General features: G+C 43.6%; 1 protein-coding gene across 1 annotated transcript; it reads right to left on the reverse strand.

The window, feature by feature from the left end:
• Nucleotides 1-1,136: 1,136 nt before the first annotated feature.
• LOC119174697 (mitochondrial tRNA methylthiotransferase CDK5RAP1-like) lies at nt 1,137-12,988 on the reverse strand. The gene is made up of 12 exons (XM_037425730.2): nt 12,587-12,988; nt 11,923-12,026; nt 11,724-11,862; nt 11,168-11,296; nt 10,974-11,055; nt 9,998-10,118; nt 7,542-7,787; nt 6,731-6,884; nt 6,078-6,208; nt 3,754-3,903; nt 2,695-2,835; nt 1,137-1,309 (listed from the first exon to the last, which is right to left on the reverse strand). Exons 1-12 carry the CDS (start codon nt 12,843-12,845, stop codon nt 1,202-1,204), a joined length of 1,764 nt encoding a protein of 587 aa, XP_037281627.2. The 5' UTR covers nt 12,846-12,988; the 3' UTR covers nt 1,137-1,201.
• Nucleotides 12,989-18,696: the final 5,708 nt, after the last annotated feature.

Below are 18,696 nucleotides of genomic sequence, written 5' to 3' on the forward strand. Positions count from 1 at the left end.
GAAATTAGTTGTGTGTTTCATTGATCCATTACTCCAAATTAAGTTGCAGTAAGGCAGATGCGATAAGAATAGCACATTAAATATCTAAAGTTTTTGAGCAATTGGTAATACACGTAAACATTTCCTTTATACACCTAGTTCTTTGCAGAGTTTAGTGTATAAAAGTTCCGTATAGTGATCCCACTTCATATGTTTATGAAAAATAACACCTAAAGATACCACAATATATAAGAACTCAATTTTGCTGCTGTTTAACATATTGTAGAAATTAGTGACCCCATTAGGTAAGGACTCGAGTGAAAAAGGACAGCTTTTGTTTTAGAGGCATCCATGACTACATAATTATTCAGGTGTATATCTTTTGTATACTGCGTTATCTAGATTCACAAAATGATCTTTGTTAGTACCAGAAAAGAGCAGGCTTGTGTCTTCTGCATAGATGATGTTACAGTGTTCTAGACGATGTATTGGGCTGAAGGTTTGACATGTACACTATCATTTTAAATGTGATAAACAAAACAGGCGTAACATTATGCCCACTTGAAGAATTATGTTTTTATGAAACTACTAGGTCAGAAGACTGATTAAATTAGGTGGGCATAGTGATGCAAATGTCACATAGGCCCTCAGCTAGAATAGAAAAGAAAAAAAAAAGCTGGGCAAGATTGTCGCAAAGCAAGGTACACTTAAAAATGCAGTTTTGTTTCCACCACTTTTCCTTGATTCCAATTTTCAAATAACCTTATATTTTTATAAGCATAGCCAAGGGGATTAAGAAGGGTACAGTGGGATACTAATTGGTATGGCGTGAGTAACATAGAACTACGCCACCATACAGGACACAAGAAGAAATATGTGGACAAGAACAGTGCAGATGAACAACTGACATATTGACAAGTTGTTAGTCTGTGCTGGTCCCGTCTCCATTTTTATTTTTGTGTCCTGTATGCAGGCGTAGTTTTATGTTTATAGCTGAGAGGATTGAGCATTCTAACCCTCCCTTGCAAAATTTTTACTTTGTATGTATGTATGCATTTACCTGTGGGTTGAGTCATCTCATAGTAGCCTGCAACACTGCTTGGGAAGGCATATCTAAACATGTGCACTAAATAATACTGGCATGTTCACGAATAAGCTTCATTATATTGCCAATAGGAAACCTGATGGCACATATTTTATTCCAGTGAGAAAGATAGACAGACTATACATGCCTCAAGCGCACCTGTTCCCGTTCTTCAGCCATAAATTCTTGCAGAGAAGTGGCATACAATGGCATGCCTTTGAGCACCTGGCTCGAGCAATCTTGAATCTGAAAGAAATGATGAAAATTGTGAATTACAAGAACAGGACACACTTTTGAACAAGCCAGGTATGCACAAGTCTTTCTGCTAACTTTGAATGAAGAAACAACGCTGGAACAGGACAGAGATGAAAAAGACACAAACACGACGTCTTCTCGTCTCAGCCCTGTTCCAGCGCTGTTTCTTCATTTAAAGTCAGTACTATGTACCAGCCAGCCAAATTTAATGCGCTAATACAGTTCTGCTAACTTGCTTGTTTGCTTGCACTAATATTTCGCACAGAGGCACAAGTTTACAGCTAGTTAAGTTTAATTTACCTTAATAAAGCCCTTTTTATGGGTTTGTTCAAACATAAATACTAGAGTACACTGCGCCATCACCACTGAAGACATCTTGATTCCACAGCAATAAAATAAAGGAGTCGTCCAGTACGATTTTCAAGCACATTGTTTTTTCTGTTTTCTTTGTTGAAATAATAGGTACCGTCACTTTTACATATCTCCTTTATGTTAGGTTAGGTTTGGCTGTGCCAACTACAGAATTATAATTTTAATTAACATTTCCTTGAATTGAGTTACGTATTGCTTGGACATTTCTAGTTCACACATACGCATGCGGACTTCACGGTGCACCAAATGAGGTTCAACATAGTTCCAACAACTGCCTCTTTCACCCAAAGAGGGAGCAAAAAAGCCGCAATGTGCAGAAAAAGATACGCAGTAAAGGCTGGCATAACAGACAATAGACGGCAACAGCCGCAGCCTCCAAGGCTCTGAGATAGCATCCCCCCCCCCCCCCCATAAAACCAGGCTCCCCTTCTATCTCTTCTCTAACATTAAGTTCTTTCCTCCTCTTCTAGGTTTGACATTGTGGTGCGGCACACAGGCTAATTTTACATGAAACGCAATAGACTTCAATGACATATTGTGCAGTGGTGCACGAGAACATCGTCCAAGGAGAATGGGGACAAAACTGGCAGTTTTGTGAGCGCCTAATAAGAGTGTGTCTGAAAAACACACATGCACAGCCTCGTTACACTTTCTGCATGAACATTTGGGGCTGTATGGAGAGGCTTTATACAGGCAGAGGCAAGTCCAGGCTGGTAGGCTAGTACAGCTTTCATAGCATAGAAGTTCAAAGTGTCAATGCTACAAATGTTGCGCCATAGCAAACTAAACTCAGTACAATATGCTACCTCTATGAAAAAAATTGGCATAAGTGACCGAGCAGTTTACCTGAGGGACCATAATTTGCCTTGTGATTAATCTACACAACAGGCAGTACAAGATTTTCCTAGAAAAGTAGACATGTGACACTCTGTCACCTGTTGATACACACACACACAAAGAGGAGAGAGAGAGAGAGGAGTGGCTTCCACTGGAAGTTGCAATACCTGAACAACTACATAATCGCCCGGTTGAATCTGCTTCTTCACTGAAGACAATGGGTGTTCTGGGATGAGAATCTTTGGGAATACGACCTTTATGTTGTTGTCATTTCTGCCGACCAGGTCCTCTGGCGAACGGCGACTAGCCTGTTGTAAAGAGCATGAAAATAAGAAATGGCATGGGTGACTTGAAAGCAAATAAATTAGTGCTTGCAAACTATGCATGTTGACAATTCTAGATAAGCATACAGGGTGGTGAGGGAAAGGTGTGATTCTTGATTGTTTTACTTGACTGAAAAGACTGCTTCAGCATAACTTCAAAAACTTGTGTTGCTCACTGAGCTGCATGAAATCAGTGACACTGTGTGGCTTTCAACACGCAATAATGAACAATCCTACCATCAACAAATTAATGTGCCAGCGTCAATAACAGTGTAGGCATTCCTTTTTCCATATTGTCTAGCTCTGATACATTATGTGATCGTTGACTTTAGATATAGATTATTAAAGTAGAGTCCTTGAATATCACTGTAATTAATCAAATTATGATATTAATTGCAGCTACAATTTTCCCTTGAAACTGCTCGGTGAGGAAAACCAGAAGACAATGTCGTGTTGTAGTTGAAAAGGTGCTACCAATGAACATAAGGCTTTCAAAAATGTATGTACCCGTCTTGGTGAACAATTTTATATTTCATGGCAATCAGTGTAGCAGTACTATTTCAAAGGCGTCTACACATTGGGATATGACGTCTACACATTGATATGACGTCTACACATTAGGACCAAAAGCTGTTTGGCCAAGCTATTTATAAAAACGAATTATTTTATCCAATCAGCAATGGTGATATGCAATAGAGACATTTATGTAAATAGGGCAAATATTTTGAAAATTTTACATGAAGACTTCTTCTTAACTGCTTATTGACGGTGATGGCATTAACCAAACAGGTTCCTGAAGACAGACCTCTTGATTATTCTTTGTACATTTTGGAACATTGCATTGCAGTTACACAATATGTGTTGTACAAAACATCATAGAGCATAAGAAATGAGTCTGCTTACTCCTTCAACCAGAACAAGCTGATGCGACGAAATTTGTTGGTCGAAGAGCTCTTTAGCATGACGACGAAAGAGGGACAACACTTCTCCAACTCTGCGTTTCTTGACATCGAGTGGGACATTGTCTTCGAGACGACGATGTGCGTGTGTTTTCTACAAAGTCACAAAGAGTGCCAATGGCACTAGGTCAACCAGGTGCAACATATGCTTGAAGCCTTTCATAATTAAACCTAGCATGTTAAAACTAGAAGAACAAAAACTGCAGCTGCACTATATTCGTATTGTGCAACATATGAAGTCCAGAGAGGCCTTTCTCAGATGACTGAAGCGAGCCAGCCAATGGCCTCCTTTGCTGGAGAAACAGTCCTTCTCATGCATTTGTAAATGTTCTTTAAAGTACAACGTCACTCATTGTCCAGCTAATGAAGTCAGCCTGTAGTGTTAGCCCACCTGCGCAGGCTTATGTGCGCCTGCCTTTGAGCAGCAAATGCCTTGGACTTCAAAAGTTGTATCCGACTAGAGCTGATAAAGTGGAGCCATTATGCATAGCCCTTAAAATAAGTGCAGTAGAATATACAATTTTCTAAGAGATGAGCCAATCTTTCGTTTGTGAAAAAAAAGACCTGTCTGAGCTGCTGATAAACAAATTGAAAGCTGAAATAAGAAAATAAAGACACAGTCAGTATTAAGAAAAGCTCAGCTGTAAAGAAGTCTTGATAGGTTAGAGCCAATAAGCATTGTAATGAATAAAGCTACAAATTACCTTAACTAAAATGTTTCCCAGCAGGGATGTATCACATAAATACAAAATATCATTAATGTTTCTATTCAGGACATGACAAACTATTAACGGCCAGTGTAGAAAGTCAGAAAGAAAAGAAACTATGGCAACCATAAAGAACATTACATTTAAATAACAGTACTATATCAAATAACATCATTCTCAGATGTTTCAGCTCTTATATGGGAGCCACGACACCTGACACTCAGCAACCAAACATTTTTTTGTCATAATTTTTTTTTTCACGAGATTAGGTTACTAGGTTTAAAGGGGTGCTGACACCTTATTTAGGAGGTGAGTTTACTCTGCCATACAAATCTGCCATATACAAAGACGACTCTGAGCAAGTATGGCGCTCAGCAAATGCTGATGAGATATTTTATTTTGAAATCAAAGTCAAATTTCTTGCAACGCACCTACCGACATGACAACTTGACATCAGGCTACAGTACTAATCCCGGTGACTTCACGCAGCAGTCTGGCTAGATGTGATGACGTCAAGCATCAAAACAGAAAAAATGGCAGCTTGTGCGTCACCTACACGATTGTCGACTTGCGCTGTGCAGTCACTGTCATACAGCGTATCTGCTAAGTGAGCTGGCAGAGTCTGGAACAGTGTACACGCACGCGAATACAAGATTTATGCTTTTGTTAGAAGACAAAGGAATTATTTTATATTGAATTTGTCGTTATGACGTCAATATTTTGCCCTATGAAGACTTGCGCCAGTGAAACGGGGGACAATAGGTGAAAGCTCTACCGATTTCCGTCTGATCCGGCGCCGAGACAAGCGTGGGTCGACTTCGTGTGCTGCGGCCAAGGATGAGACTAAATGCCAACCACATAGAGTTTACTCTGCTCTCTGCACTTCACTCCTGACAGGTACATGCGCAACGTGCAGTTGCTGACCGACTTCAGATTGGTGGAAAAGAACATTGTGCCCCCCTGCCGCGACAGTTGCTACTCATGAGGCGAGCAGCAGACGAAGCAGCCGATCGAAGAAGCGACGCGGGCACGTGGACACGTCCCAAAAGCTTGCAGGCCTGGTGGCGCTGCTCATACCATGTCGTGACGTCAGGGTACAGTAGGAACGGAAACTAGTTTTTAGAATAATGCTGTAAGGGCGCACGCATGCATACCGGTAAATTTGCTATGCTCTCAGAGGCTTGGCCCATCATATGATGCAAAAAAAAATCAATAAGTGAAAAATTTCGTGTTAGTACCCCTTCAACACCTAATCAAATGATGTACCACCAACCATTGATTGCATTAAAAATATTTGGATTCTACTACTTGCATAAGAACATTGTTTGATGTTAACGCCAGTAGTGTCTTGCACTTTCGATGCTCCACGTGCACCACATGCAGAACCATAACCTGTAACTGTTCGTTGAAAACAACAGCGTTGGCAAGCATAATTTACAGGGAGCAAGGGTGTTTTCATGAGCTATTTTTTAAGGAAAGAACAATCATCCCTGATCAGTTCAAAACAGCCGTCACAAAAAGAAAAAAAGAAAAAGACAGACAATATTGATGGCAGGCATACTTCTCTGAGACTGTAAGGAAACACGTAGGCTACGCTGTACTTCACTTGATCTACCAGAGACATGGTATCCTCGTGGGCGGCTTCAGTCTCGCCACAGAAGCCACATATGAAGTCGCTAGACAAGGCCACATCTAAGGAAGAACAGTAAAAAGACGCAGCATATGACAGGTAGGCACGCTACCAATCTTGTGGTATGTATGTACACAGAATTCCCAAGTACAAGCACACATAGTTTTCTACGGTAACAATATCTCAGTCGATGAGACCGGTTGCATGGTTAGGCATAAGTATTATGCAATGGGCCACATTACATCGCAAGCAGATCAAAGTATTCCCTGTGGAGATAGGAAAACCCAACCAAAGTACACAAAAGAACAGAGAAGACTAAGATCCATACATGAGATTTTTAGTAAGACAATGAAAGCAAACATATTAAACAACAAATCATGAGTAACACTTCTACATGCACCAACTTGCATATAATGCTACGCACATGCTGTCTAGTTCTTGTACCAATACTGAATTTGTTTGTAGAAGAATTTTGCTGGAGCCAACTATCTTTGGCCAACAGCACAATACAAAATGGTGTTTGCTGTAGGACTGTATTGCCAAAGCAATATTTCCCAAGCACACGTGCAGGTTGTATGCCTTACTTGGTAGAACGTCACGTATCCGGTCCACGAGCTCCAGGTACGCTTCGCGTGTGTAGCCTCGGCGCATGCTTTCAAGGATAGCATTGTTCCCACTTTGCGCAGGCAGGTGGATTTGCTTGCAGATGTTGTCCCGGTCCCTAATCACTTCCAGCACCTGTTTAGGGACACAACAAATATGGGTTTTAGAGACTGCTTGCCATACATGTTGCATCATTCGATGCTTTCTGGGTTGGTGCTTAGTTTATTTGAGTGTGCTTATTGTTTCCACAGTTCTGAAATGTTGCAAAAATTTCCAGAGCAACATTTCTATTGAAAAATGGTATCTGTGTTGCCCTCTTTCTTTTCTCATTGGCTAATGTATCAAACTTTTTCTCCCACAAAACTAAGCTCCCATTCTTTTTAGTGCATTTTGCTTTTTTTTTTCAAGAAAGTCTGTTCTGTTTCTACTTTGCTTTTGTCTGTGTTCCCAGTTTTTTTACTATTGCTTCCCGTTTTTTCCTTTCTATTTCTATTTCCTTTTTATTGAAGAATAGGCATGCACTGTGCCTTTCTCAGTCCCAATAATCAGCCTGCATCTTTCTTCTTATTTTTTTTTTGTCAGTTGTAATACTTTCATTTTACAAAGTAGCATTACTGTTACTACTATTATACTAATAACACTAATACCATGGACTTTTTATGATGTTGCTGAGTTGTTCCAGTCTTGAAAACTTACAGCATATCTGAGAAACATCAACACAGCACGAGCACCTGTTTACAACAGTAAACTTAATAAGAGGTTTCACAACATGACACAGAGTCTTAGGCTCACCTCGTCTGGAAAATCTTTCGGGTGGGGTGAGGTGAAGCGAATGCGCATCTCTTTGTCAACCTGCGAGACCCTGTCTAAGAGATCAGCGAATCGCAGACCGCCAACAGGCAACTTGTAGACGGTGCGGAAACCTCGACTCAAGATTTCCGGACCATCTTTGCTGCGCTCAATAAAGGCCTGGCTTTCAGCTGAGATGTCCCGGTAGCTGTTAACATTCTGCCCCAGCAAGGTGACCTCTTTAACGCCCTGGTGAGAAACGGAAAGAACGGCCACGTTGCAAATACAGGATTCCGAAAAGATATCTGACATGTGAGTGAATACACATAAATGGGTGCTTACATACGCTGAATCAGCACGATTGCATATATTTACGAGCACATGAAACCTACACCCAATAGCCACATATTTTGTCCTTAATTCTCTTTTTTCTTTTAGCCTCCTGTGGACCGAGACAACTTAGCAATGTTTCTGATGACAAAAGTGGCATACGTGCATCGATTTGGTGTTATAGGCACTAGGGTAACAGGTGCAAAGATTTAGTGATGGAACACACTTGCACATATTGATGGAGCTGGTTGAATTGATACTCTCTCAACATGCTGCTTCACTGCATGTAGAGTAGGAATGTGCGAACGGTAAATTTTGGGTTTAAACTAAACTCAAAGCAAATAGTGATTTTTCAAACAATTTTCTTTTTCAAATGGTTTGAACAGCACATATGTTTTGGAAAGAAAAATAAGCACATTTGTCATGGTTCAACTAACCTGCATATTTCTTTTTAAAATTGAAACAAGGCACCTGCAAACGGCATTCTTCTTAGTTCGACTTTCCGTAAAATGCAAGTAATAACTGGTAAAATATGATACCTTTGAAAATTTCCTCTCCTTTGAGCACATAAGCCGGTATCACAAGCTCTTGAACTTAAAAAAAAATGATGAGTTGATGTGAGGGTAGTAAGTTCATTTAACCTTGAAGAGGGGCTTTGCGGCAGTGCGGATTTTTCCTGAGTAGATAAAATTCCAGCATCATACCCTTCTGCTACAGCAAAACCACCTTTGCAAGGCATTACCTATGGTTTTCAAGCACTTATTCACTCGTTTCGAATACTTCAAAATTTTGAATCATTTAAGTTTGTGTCAAAGTGAATTTGAATAGTGTAATATTTATTTATTTGAATATTCAAGGTGCTCAAATATTCATATATGCCTAATGTGAAGAAATTAAGAGTAAACCTAGCAGCAGGATTCATATTCAGGTACGCGGCCAACCTGCAGATCATTCACTTGAAAAGCTGACTTCATACTGTGACATGAGTAGGCAGTTTAAGAAAAAAAAGAGGGTAATACATATGGAAAGACGTGATGTCCTCTACAGCATGTATTTTTAACAGATCTTCACTCTGAATTACCATACTTACGATATGAATAGTACCACACTTTAAGTGGCTCTGCAAGATCTATTAAGGTGTTCCTGTACTCAGTTTTGAGGGGTGTAACCCTAAGGGACAAGAGGAAAGTGGAGTATATCAGGGAACAAACGGGTGTTAAGAACATCGTATTCGAAATCAAGAAGAAATAGTCATAGGCAAGGCACGTAGCGCGAAGGCAGATAACTGCTGGTCATTAAGGATTTCAGACTGGATTCCAAGAGAAGGCAAGCGGCTGCAGGAGAAACAGAAAGTTAGGTGGGCAGATGAGATTCGGAAGTTTGCGGGTATAAAGTGGCAGCAGCAAACACATGACCGAGTTCTCTGGCAGAACATGGGAGATGCCTTTGTCCTGCACAGGGCATGGTCAGGCTGATGATGACGATACTCAGTTTCAAGTCAGGAGCAGTACAGCTTTTCGCCGTCAAAGGACCGCCCTTTAATCAATGCTGTTGCTGTGTTACCATGATGTCATGGTGTTGCGCCTAAAGGTAGAGCTTGGACCCAAGCTTAGATGAGCGCATCCGTAGAGTAAAGCAGTGCCTCTGGAAGCTTTCATTATGGGCAAATGTAAAATCTTGCTCTATTTTTTCTGTTTCCCCGCTAGAATACAAAATGTGAAAGAGTTCATTGGTTGGCCGGAGTAGTGAATTGCAGGTTCATCGCTAACTGTAAATGTCTGCTCTTCTGGTTTTTCCCTGAACCAATTGATTATGAATATGTTCTCTATCTAAGCCGATTGCTTTTACCATACACTGCACTCAACACACAAAAAGCAGTTGAAAATGTGATACGAATCAACAGCATCGAAATAAGCTTGCGAGAGCGCAATTCACTGGCGACGCCGATGGATTGTCATAAACAGCGGAGGCGCCCACTTTTGTTGAGCTCTGTAAGCACGAAAGAACAAGCTTTTAGTCCTCCCGTGATTGCAGCCCGAAGAGGTCGGCTGCGACGCCATTGAAGCGAGTCCTCTGACAGCAGAAAGCTGCACTGGTCTTGACTTGCAAACGAGCATAATAGTACTCACCTGATCCGATAGGGCTTTCACTTCATCCAAGATGCTTGCCAGTGGGCGACTTCTCTCTCGACCACGTGTGAATGGAACAATGCAATAGGAGCACATGTTGTTGCAGCCACGCATGATGGACCTGTAGACAAGCTGACTATTGATTGTCAAGCAAAACATCCTTTCTTGATTTCATAGGCCCTTCACTCTGTCTACTTTCCCTGGCACACAGCAATACATGAATGGCAGTCTTTGCAGGATCATGCATAAAAGCACGGAACTAGCATTTGTCCTTAAGGTGAATATAGAGTAAAGATAACATTAGCAAGAATATCAATTTGGGGGAGTTGGTATACCATGATGTTTTGAGTATTTATCACAATTCAGAGTGCCAGGAAATAGTGCAAATGGTAGAAGGGAGGTAAAGGCAATGGCATGAGCGCTAAAGCACCGAAACATCACATCGAGCAACATGGGTGTACATCAGAAAAAAAAAATCAAGTTTGCTATGACAGTTTTCTGAACAACACAAAACCGTGATCTATAAGGTTTGTTGAGCCAAACGTCCAAGCAGAAAATTAAAAGAAGGAGAAGAAAAAAAACTCGTCCAGTCAGCCAAGACCACTTGAGTGTGTACTTATAAGTGCTCACCAAGTCTGCTGTCCTCAGATTAATTTTGTGATAACTTCATTTACTACGAACACATACTGAATTGAACAGTAATGACTTCTGCTCAACAATGGCAGTGTCGCAGTTTTTTCATGATGCGACGTTTCTGGTACAGGTCGTCAAGTGCTGCAATTTCAAGAACTGTAAAGATCAGTGCGCTGTTTAGCACACTTCTCATTGATTCGTAGATCTCCGACTGATATGTAGCTGCCACTCAAAAGGTATTCAAGAGCACGTAACTCCTTTGAGCACATAAACATACGAAAAGAGGAGTGAAATAGGAGTGAAATACTGTATTTCAATTTTAGAGGTCGCGAGATGTACTCACACAAATGCAGATTTCGAATTCTCATTCAGACGAACAGGGACTACATCTGCATAGGTTTCATCCAAAGAGAGCTGGACATTCACTGGAAAAGGAAAGCATAGCAGTGCACATAATTGCAGATAGGGTCTTCTTCTTGGAAAGAATATGAAGGTACACCGTTACTAGTGATCAATAAGAGAAAATAAGCAATGTACCACCAGCTTGTCCTGAATTGGCGAGGGCCAGGAGACGTGGTAAGTCTCTGTAGCTGTCTGGGCCCGCAACTATGTCCACTGCTTTCTCTTTCTCTATAAGTTTCTCTTTAAGCCTCTCAGCCATGCATCCTGCGAAATGAACCAGGGAGAACTTGTAGAGCATGAAAGTCAAATAACATACCGTTAAAAAGAAACAGAATCACAGGTGCGTGATCAAGAAATCAAAACCAGTATGCAAGTTGTAAACAAAGCTTTGTTTTTCACACCAATAGTAACCATGGATTGTGAGAGATTGAATATAGCGATAAACCATGCATACCAAGAAGCGTTTTCTTTCATATGAGAAGACAAAGTAAGGATAAAGACAAAGTTTAGAAACGTCACATGTCATAACTTTGGTGCACAACAGGAAAGAAATTCACATATCATCAAAGAAAAAATAATAAGAACATCTGTTGTGGCAAGTGAACTTGCTTAGCATATATGAACAGCATAAATCTCAGTTACCCGTAATGTCAATTTATCAGAAAATATGTTTTCCTGAATGAGAACTAACCCAATATTCCGATCTGCAAGGGCCCATGTTGAGCGGCATGGCGCAGCCTCTTCAAGTGCTTTAATTGATTGATTCTCGACCAGATCTTTCCTTCGGCACCCTCTCGTATGGCACAAGTCATTATGAGCACGACATCAGCCTGAAATGTAAAGAGTACTTTCACAGCCTGTTGAATGCTGATTTATGCATTAAGTAATACCTCACTTGCAGAGTTGGTCCTCACAAAACCAGCATCCCTCAACAGGGACCAGGCCACTTCAGTGTCATTGACATTCATCTGACACCCATACGTCTCGAAGTGTACTGGAATACCAGAAAAATGAATAATATGGAAACACACGCACAGTCGTTATTTAAGAACAATGAAAACTTGTGTCTTGCATAGCAACAAATCATGTTAATTTTATGTGCACGTGAAACTATGCCAGCTTTTAAAATCCTTCCCAAAAGCTTCGTAGGTACGACGATCTGCAATAGTTGACAAACTATGTCTCATGTGTAGCTATGCTACACAATAAATGAACACAACTGGTAATCACTAGCAAGTTTTTCTACAGCAATTTTAAATTATTCAATATTATATAAGATTTTAAGTATTAAATATGGGCATTAGGTGTTCATGGAGAACTCATAAGTACAGTGCATGCTGGTCATACTGTTTTCATCGCTGCTTGACCAATGCAAGTTGTGTGCATGATTTCGCAAAAAAAAAAAAAAAATAGCAGACAGTGCGGAGTAAATAAAGCACGAGTTTTTCGCCATGTATATTCTTTTCGGCTAGGGACTAGCCAACCAGGCAAAAACTTGAAGCGCACGGTTGGATGAGCTTAAATGGAGAAGTTTAGGATACAGCTCCTCCTCACCTCTCTTCCCTTGTGCCTGGACATCATTATTCGCTACGTAGGGATGTTGGAACTTTTCAGTCGAGCGTGGCGGTTCAGCTTCGGCAAGGCTATTTGCAGAGTTAGCGATGAAGTGCTCGAGCGAAGGGCCTCGGGAAATTCTCTCCTTAACGCCGGAATCGAGTTCGCGCGGCGCTGAGTTGCACAAGCGTCGACGCATCGTAACGTTCCGCAGCAACTGGCGCAGCACTCTCGACAAAAGCAGTCTTTCTGACATCATTGTAAGCGCAACAAACGTCGCTATGTTGAAGGCCAATGCTGAAAGCACTCCCACACTACGCCGAAGGAAATTCAACGCAGGTCACACAGGACACCAGCGGCACGTCGAGCATAAGCATCTAGTAACGCTACGCATTTTTTATGGGCGCTGCCATAATGGTTTTCACAACAATGATGATGATATCTGCTTGACGCTTCATAGAAACAGATATTGCAAACCTATTAAAAAATTCAATATTGTTTGTGAATTATTTTAGTTTATGCAGAAAATGCTTGTCCTCAGATTCTACGTGAGTGATACAATGCACAGAAGTGACGTCATGCACTTTTTGGTTCGGCGCTTTGTTTGAGTAGTTGAAGTGTCTAACGTTACGTCTATACGGAACGATAGAAACAGTTAAAGTTACGTCCAAACGTAAAACTGAAAAATTTTGAAGTTAGGTTCACCTTAACAACAACACAAAACCAGCTAGTTAGACCTTCAGAACCAATCGGTAGCTGTGGCGTGGTTGGCTAGAGCGGCACGTAAAGGACAGGTGAGGTCAGTAATTCGAGCCCCATTGGTTTTCTTTCTTTTTTCGCACAAGTATTGTTTTGACATTTGTGCCTCCTCATCGGCCTCCCGTCAGCCTGATTTGCTGCTGGTGGTCCTGTCCACAGGCCCTTCGATATCGCATATTTGATGACCATCGCAGAATTGGCTATATTTATTATGATAAAGTGTTTTGCGAAAAAATGCTCTTAATTGGCGAGGCGTAAAAAGACGCAAAAAATTCAAATGCAGCTGGCTGAATCGGTTTCTTTAGTATATGCGTCAGGAATCTTGATTTCCACGGTTTATGAAAGTTTTGATGACAGAAAGGCGCACTGCAATGTAGCCCCGCCGAATATGCAACTGGAATCTGTTTTATGTCACTCAGCATACGGTCATCACCTGACGAGCTAACCGGCAGGCCGCTTCAAAATACTGACGTGCCACCGTAATGCTCTAGGCGATCAGCACTTGATAAACGATGCCCAAGGGCAAGTGTCGACTGTGTTAGCCCATCTAAATACAAAACAGCTTGTCTGCCTTGCTGGATAACACGCACGGCCTGTGACAGCACGTGAGCATTTATGTAGCACCGGATGAGAACGGTCGTACGTGTTCGCACTTAGCAAAACAGCCTGCATGCAGTAGGTTTGGCTTTCGGAGATTACAGGCTTCGTAAGAAGACTTCGCAGACGCACTGGGGTTTCAAGCATGCGCGCCCGGACAGTCACACGTGAACTGTGCAGAAGCATTTATTTCATCGTCAAACTTGCTCTTCGCGACAAACAAAGCTAGGCAGCAAGGACACTTTCACCATCGACAACACCACGCTTGGCACTGAAATCTAGAAAATGCAGTTCGTCCAACAACAATAATCCACACTTCACACTGAGAAACTTTATGGCGCACACATTCAGATGAAGCCGCGGCACGGTGGACCGGCCGCGCTAGCTCCAACCTCCAGGATCATCTGGGCATCCAGCAATCCTGGACAGCGACGACACACGGTCTCTGGTCTTCCTTGGAGACGGCCTAGCTCCAGGCCACGAATTTGCTGTAGTTTTGCAAGACAGGTAAATGGTCATTTTTGCCCACAGAGTTAATATACTTTTTTTTTTTGCCCATGTACGCCATCGCGAAAAAAAAAAAAATCAGGGGAAACGGGCCCGGTATGCCATCTCCTGGCTGGCTGCGTGACTGACATAGTAACCACCATTGCATGAATAGAGGTGTGCGCTGTTGCGCCTTTGTGTAGCGTGGTGCGGACTCGGGCCATCCGAGTCCCCGGAGAGGACGAGTAGAGAAGCCGGAGAAGGAGAAAAAAATGTTTATATACAGTATTTACATGGTAGCGTGGTACAACATGAAAAGAGAATCACCCACGAGCGCCTCTGCGCTAGCGTTTTTATACATCGTCCGCCTTCCCAAGATCCCTTGCAAAGATAATTTATGCGCAGGATACTCCAATGAGATCGTCGTCTTCCTCTCCGGCCCCGAAGAGGGAAAGCCAAACACCGCCTCCCTCTGAACCTAGGAAAGGGGGCAAGGCATGCCCAGTTCGCTGTTTGGTGAGGGAGACCCCACGCGCCAGCGTGGCACCACAGTGAGATGACGTGGAATCCCATGCGCAAAGTCGCTCCCTGATGCAGCCAGGTTGACTCAAGCAAGGCAGAATACCCCGTACAGCTGCTGGGTCGACGCTGCTTCGGAGTGTTGCTCTCGGCGGCTGACAAAAACTTGGCCAACGACTTTTGTGTCAAGAGGAGCCGGCGACGTGGTTTTTCCCGATTGTCCGCGTCCGTCGCCGTCCCGGTGCAGGGTTGACTCATCAACAGCTGCCAGGTGCCAGCAGGCCGCGAAGACCACGTGGAACTTGGGCGAGGCACAACACGGTGCAGGGTTGACTCATCAACAGCTGCCAGGTGCCAGCAGGCCGCGAAGACCACGTGGAACTTGGGCGAGGCACAACAGCACCCCCGCCGCCAGATGATACATCGGGAGGTCGAGTTGTTCCATGCAGCTCGGCCGGGTCGATGTCGGCGACGTTCTGGCAAGGCTCTTGCTTTCTCGAAGGGCCTGGTCAAACTGGAATGCTCCAAGAGCTGGCCTCTGCGCCCCGCTTCGGTGAAAAGTGGGTGACAAGCTCCAAGAAACGACCTTTGTCAGCCACACACAATGCGACAAGCACCGCGTGCACGCCACTCTCATCGCCAGGCCTCAGATTTTACAAAGCAAACATCTTATCTTAATAACTTAAGCTCAAGGAAACAATGTGCATACCAATCGGGACAAGTGTCCAGTAACTCTTTCATACGTAATTCCATTTGGAATCGAGATAACATTATAATCAAGCTAAACAAGCAAACTGTAGAGCTCGGGACAACGAGGGAGTCAGTAAAAAATTTCTCTATGCCCTCACTGTAACACATTGAAAAAAAAAAGTACACATAAACTAGGTAAAGGTAAACAAAAAAAATCAAACAAACCTTCCGCGTCTTTTGACGAGTCAAAACGCTCGACTTAGGGCGTCTGCATTTGTATGAAGGCCACCTCTCTTGTAGCGCACCTCGAAATTGTGCTGCTGCAGTGCTATGCTCCATCTGAGCAAACGACCATTCTTAGGTGACATTTGGTGTAACCAGGTTAGTGGAGAGTGATCAGTTTCTATAATAAACTTAGAGCCAGCAACATAGCAGCCTAGTTTTTGTACGGCCCAAACAATGCAAGCACATTCTTTTTCCGAAGTGCTATAAGCCTCTTCCTTGCTGCTCAATTTGCGACTCAAATACAAAACCGGCCGCTCCTCTCCACTCTGGTCTGTCTGACATAGCACTGCTCCTAAACCGCGTTCGCTTGCATCACACTGAATAGTGAAAGGTTTTGCAAAATCCGGTGCCCTCAAGACGGGTTTCTCACTCAATGCGTGCTTCAGCTTCTGAAAAGCGTCTTCCTTTTTAGAGTCCCATTGAATGTTCACAGGTTCGGTCTTGCGTAAACTATCTGTCAAAGGGCTGGCAATCTCGGAGTAATTCGGGACGTAATGCTGATAGTAACCTGTGAGGCCGAGGAATGCTCTCATCTTGGTCTTAGTGCTGGGACGACGATAACCGACCACCGCGGCTACCTTGAGTTCGGACGGTCGACGACGCCCATTTCCTACAATGTGCCCTAAATAGCTTACTTCAGCACAGCCCAAATGACATTTCTCTCTCTTTACCGTAAGACCTGCATTTTTGATCCGTTCCAAAACCATCCGAAGGTGTTCAACATGGTCTTCCCATTTGTCCGAAAATATCGCCACATCGTCTAGGTAAGGCAGCGCAAATTTCTCGAGCCCGTGGAGAACCTTATCCATCAGGCGGCTGAAACAATACGGCGCGTTCTTGAGCCCAAAGCTCATCATCAAAGGACGAAAAGTGCCCAGGGGTGAGATAAAAGCAGCGTATCGACTCGCGCGCTCTGTCAAAGGGACCTGCCAATACCCCCTAACAAGGTCTAGCGTAGAAATGTATTTCGCCTTAGACACTGTCTCTACCCTCTCTTCAATGTTAGGAATAGGGTAAGTCTGGTCGATTGTTACAGAGTTCAGGCGGCGATAGTCCACGCATGGCCTTGGATCACGGCCCGGAATCTCAACCAAAATCAAAGCCGAGGTGAAATCACTGTCTGCTTCGATGATAACACCTAGGTCGATCATGCGGCGAATTTCGGCCTCTAGTATCTCTCTCTGTCTAGGTGACACCCGATACGGCTTACAGCTGATCGGCTTGTTAACCGTCAGCTCAATGTCGTGCTTAATCACATCCGTTTTGCCTGGCTTCTCGGAGAAAACGGTAGCGAATTCCTGTACTAAAAGCTCTAAATCTTCCTCTTGAGCCTTACTTAGGGTGTTCCCTGTGTCTACCCTATCTGACAATGTGCTGCTGACCGTGCCATCGGAAAGACAAAGGATTTCCGCGCCCTCGTCCTCAGGAACATTGAGTGCAAGGTTTACTACTGCTTTTCGTCGCATGTAGGGTTTCATTAGGTTACTGTGATACACTTTGGGGCATTTCCGGCCCCACTTTACCTCGTAGTTGGTGTCTGAAAGCACTGACATCACTGTCGCTGGTCCCTCCCATTGTACGTCCAGCTTGTTTTTTCTTGAAGGGCACAACAGCATCACCTCATCGCCCACTCTAAAGACTCGCTTTCGAGCTGACTTATCGTAACGGGCCTTGGAAAGCGCCTGTGCTGCGCGCATGTTGCTCTCCACCACTTCGCGTGTAGTCCCCAGTCGCCCCAATAAATCCAGTACATAGGAAACCACATTAGGGTCCTCCCCATATCCAGTCCATGACTCTCGTATCAAGTGCAGCGGACCTCTCAAGTTCCTGCCGTAGACAAGTTCAGCCGGACTAAAACCCGTACTCTCGTGTGGGGCCGACCTCAGAGAAAACATCGCAGCTGGTATACACCCCTCCCAGTCACTTTTATGCTCAAAGCACAAAGCTCGCAAAACGCGTTTCATGACCGAGTGCATGCGTTCCACAGGGTTCGACTGTGGATGGTGAATAGAGCTATGCGCGATTTTTATCCCGCAGCGTTCTAGGAATGTAGTCGTAAGGCAGCTTGTGAACACACTTCCGTTGTCACACTGTATCTCCGAGGGAAAACCCACCCGAGAAAAAATAGACAACAATGCGTCCACCACGCATACTGAACTCAACTCTTTCAGTGCGATTGCCTCCGGGAACTTGGTGGCAACGCACAGCGCGGTCAGGACGTACCGATATCCTGATTTAGATGGAGGCAGAGGCCCCACGATGTCAATCACGAGCCGACGGAAGGGTTCTGTGATTATTGGCACTAGTTTCATTGGTGCCTTCCATTTGTCTGTTGATTTTCCTATCCGCTGACAAGTGTCGCATTCACGGACAAACATCTCTACATCCTTCCAGCACCCGGGCCAGTAGAACTCCTGAGCCAGCTTAGCTTTCGTTTTCTTTATACCTAAGTGGCCCGCCCAGGCGTTGCTGTGGGCCAGGTCGAGAATGTTCCGCCGGTATTTTAGTGGAACTACCACTTGGTTGTAGACCCGCCCTTTAGCGTTCTCATACCTGCGATGCAACACCTCGTTTTGGGTGTAGAACGAAACGTTCTTTCTAGAGTTACCTTCCTTATGTATGGCATCTAGCAGCATAGAGAGTGCGAGATCCGCCTTTTGATCGACCACTAGCGTTGCACGGTCGGTTCTGGCTAGCTGACACCAACTGGTGGACGCGGGTGTTAACACCGAGCCTGTCACCAAGTCCTCGTTTTCGGGCGTTAGAGATATTTC

Source organism: Rhipicephalus microplus, unplaced genomic scaffold (assembly GCF_043290135.1).
Source record: "Rhipicephalus microplus isolate Deutch F79 unplaced genomic scaffold, USDA_Rmic scaffold_72, whole genome shotgun sequence".
Classification (NCBI taxonomy): domain Eukaryota; kingdom Metazoa; phylum Arthropoda; class Arachnida; order Ixodida; family Ixodidae; genus Rhipicephalus; species Rhipicephalus microplus.

Coding starts and splice junctions, on each gene's coding strand:
- LOC119174697 (XM_037425730.2), bottom strand. CDS start 12,845: ATGATGTCAGAAAGACTGCTTTTGTCGAGAGTGCTGCGCCAGTTGCTG. Junction 12,027..12,586: donor CCAGGCACAAGGGAAGAGAG/GTGAGGAGGAGC, acceptor CTGGTATTCCAG/TACACTTCGAGACGTATGGG. Junction 1,310..2,694: donor GCGATTATGTAGTTGTTCAG/GTATTGCAACTT, acceptor CATTTCTTTCAG/ATTCAAGATTGCTCGAGCCA.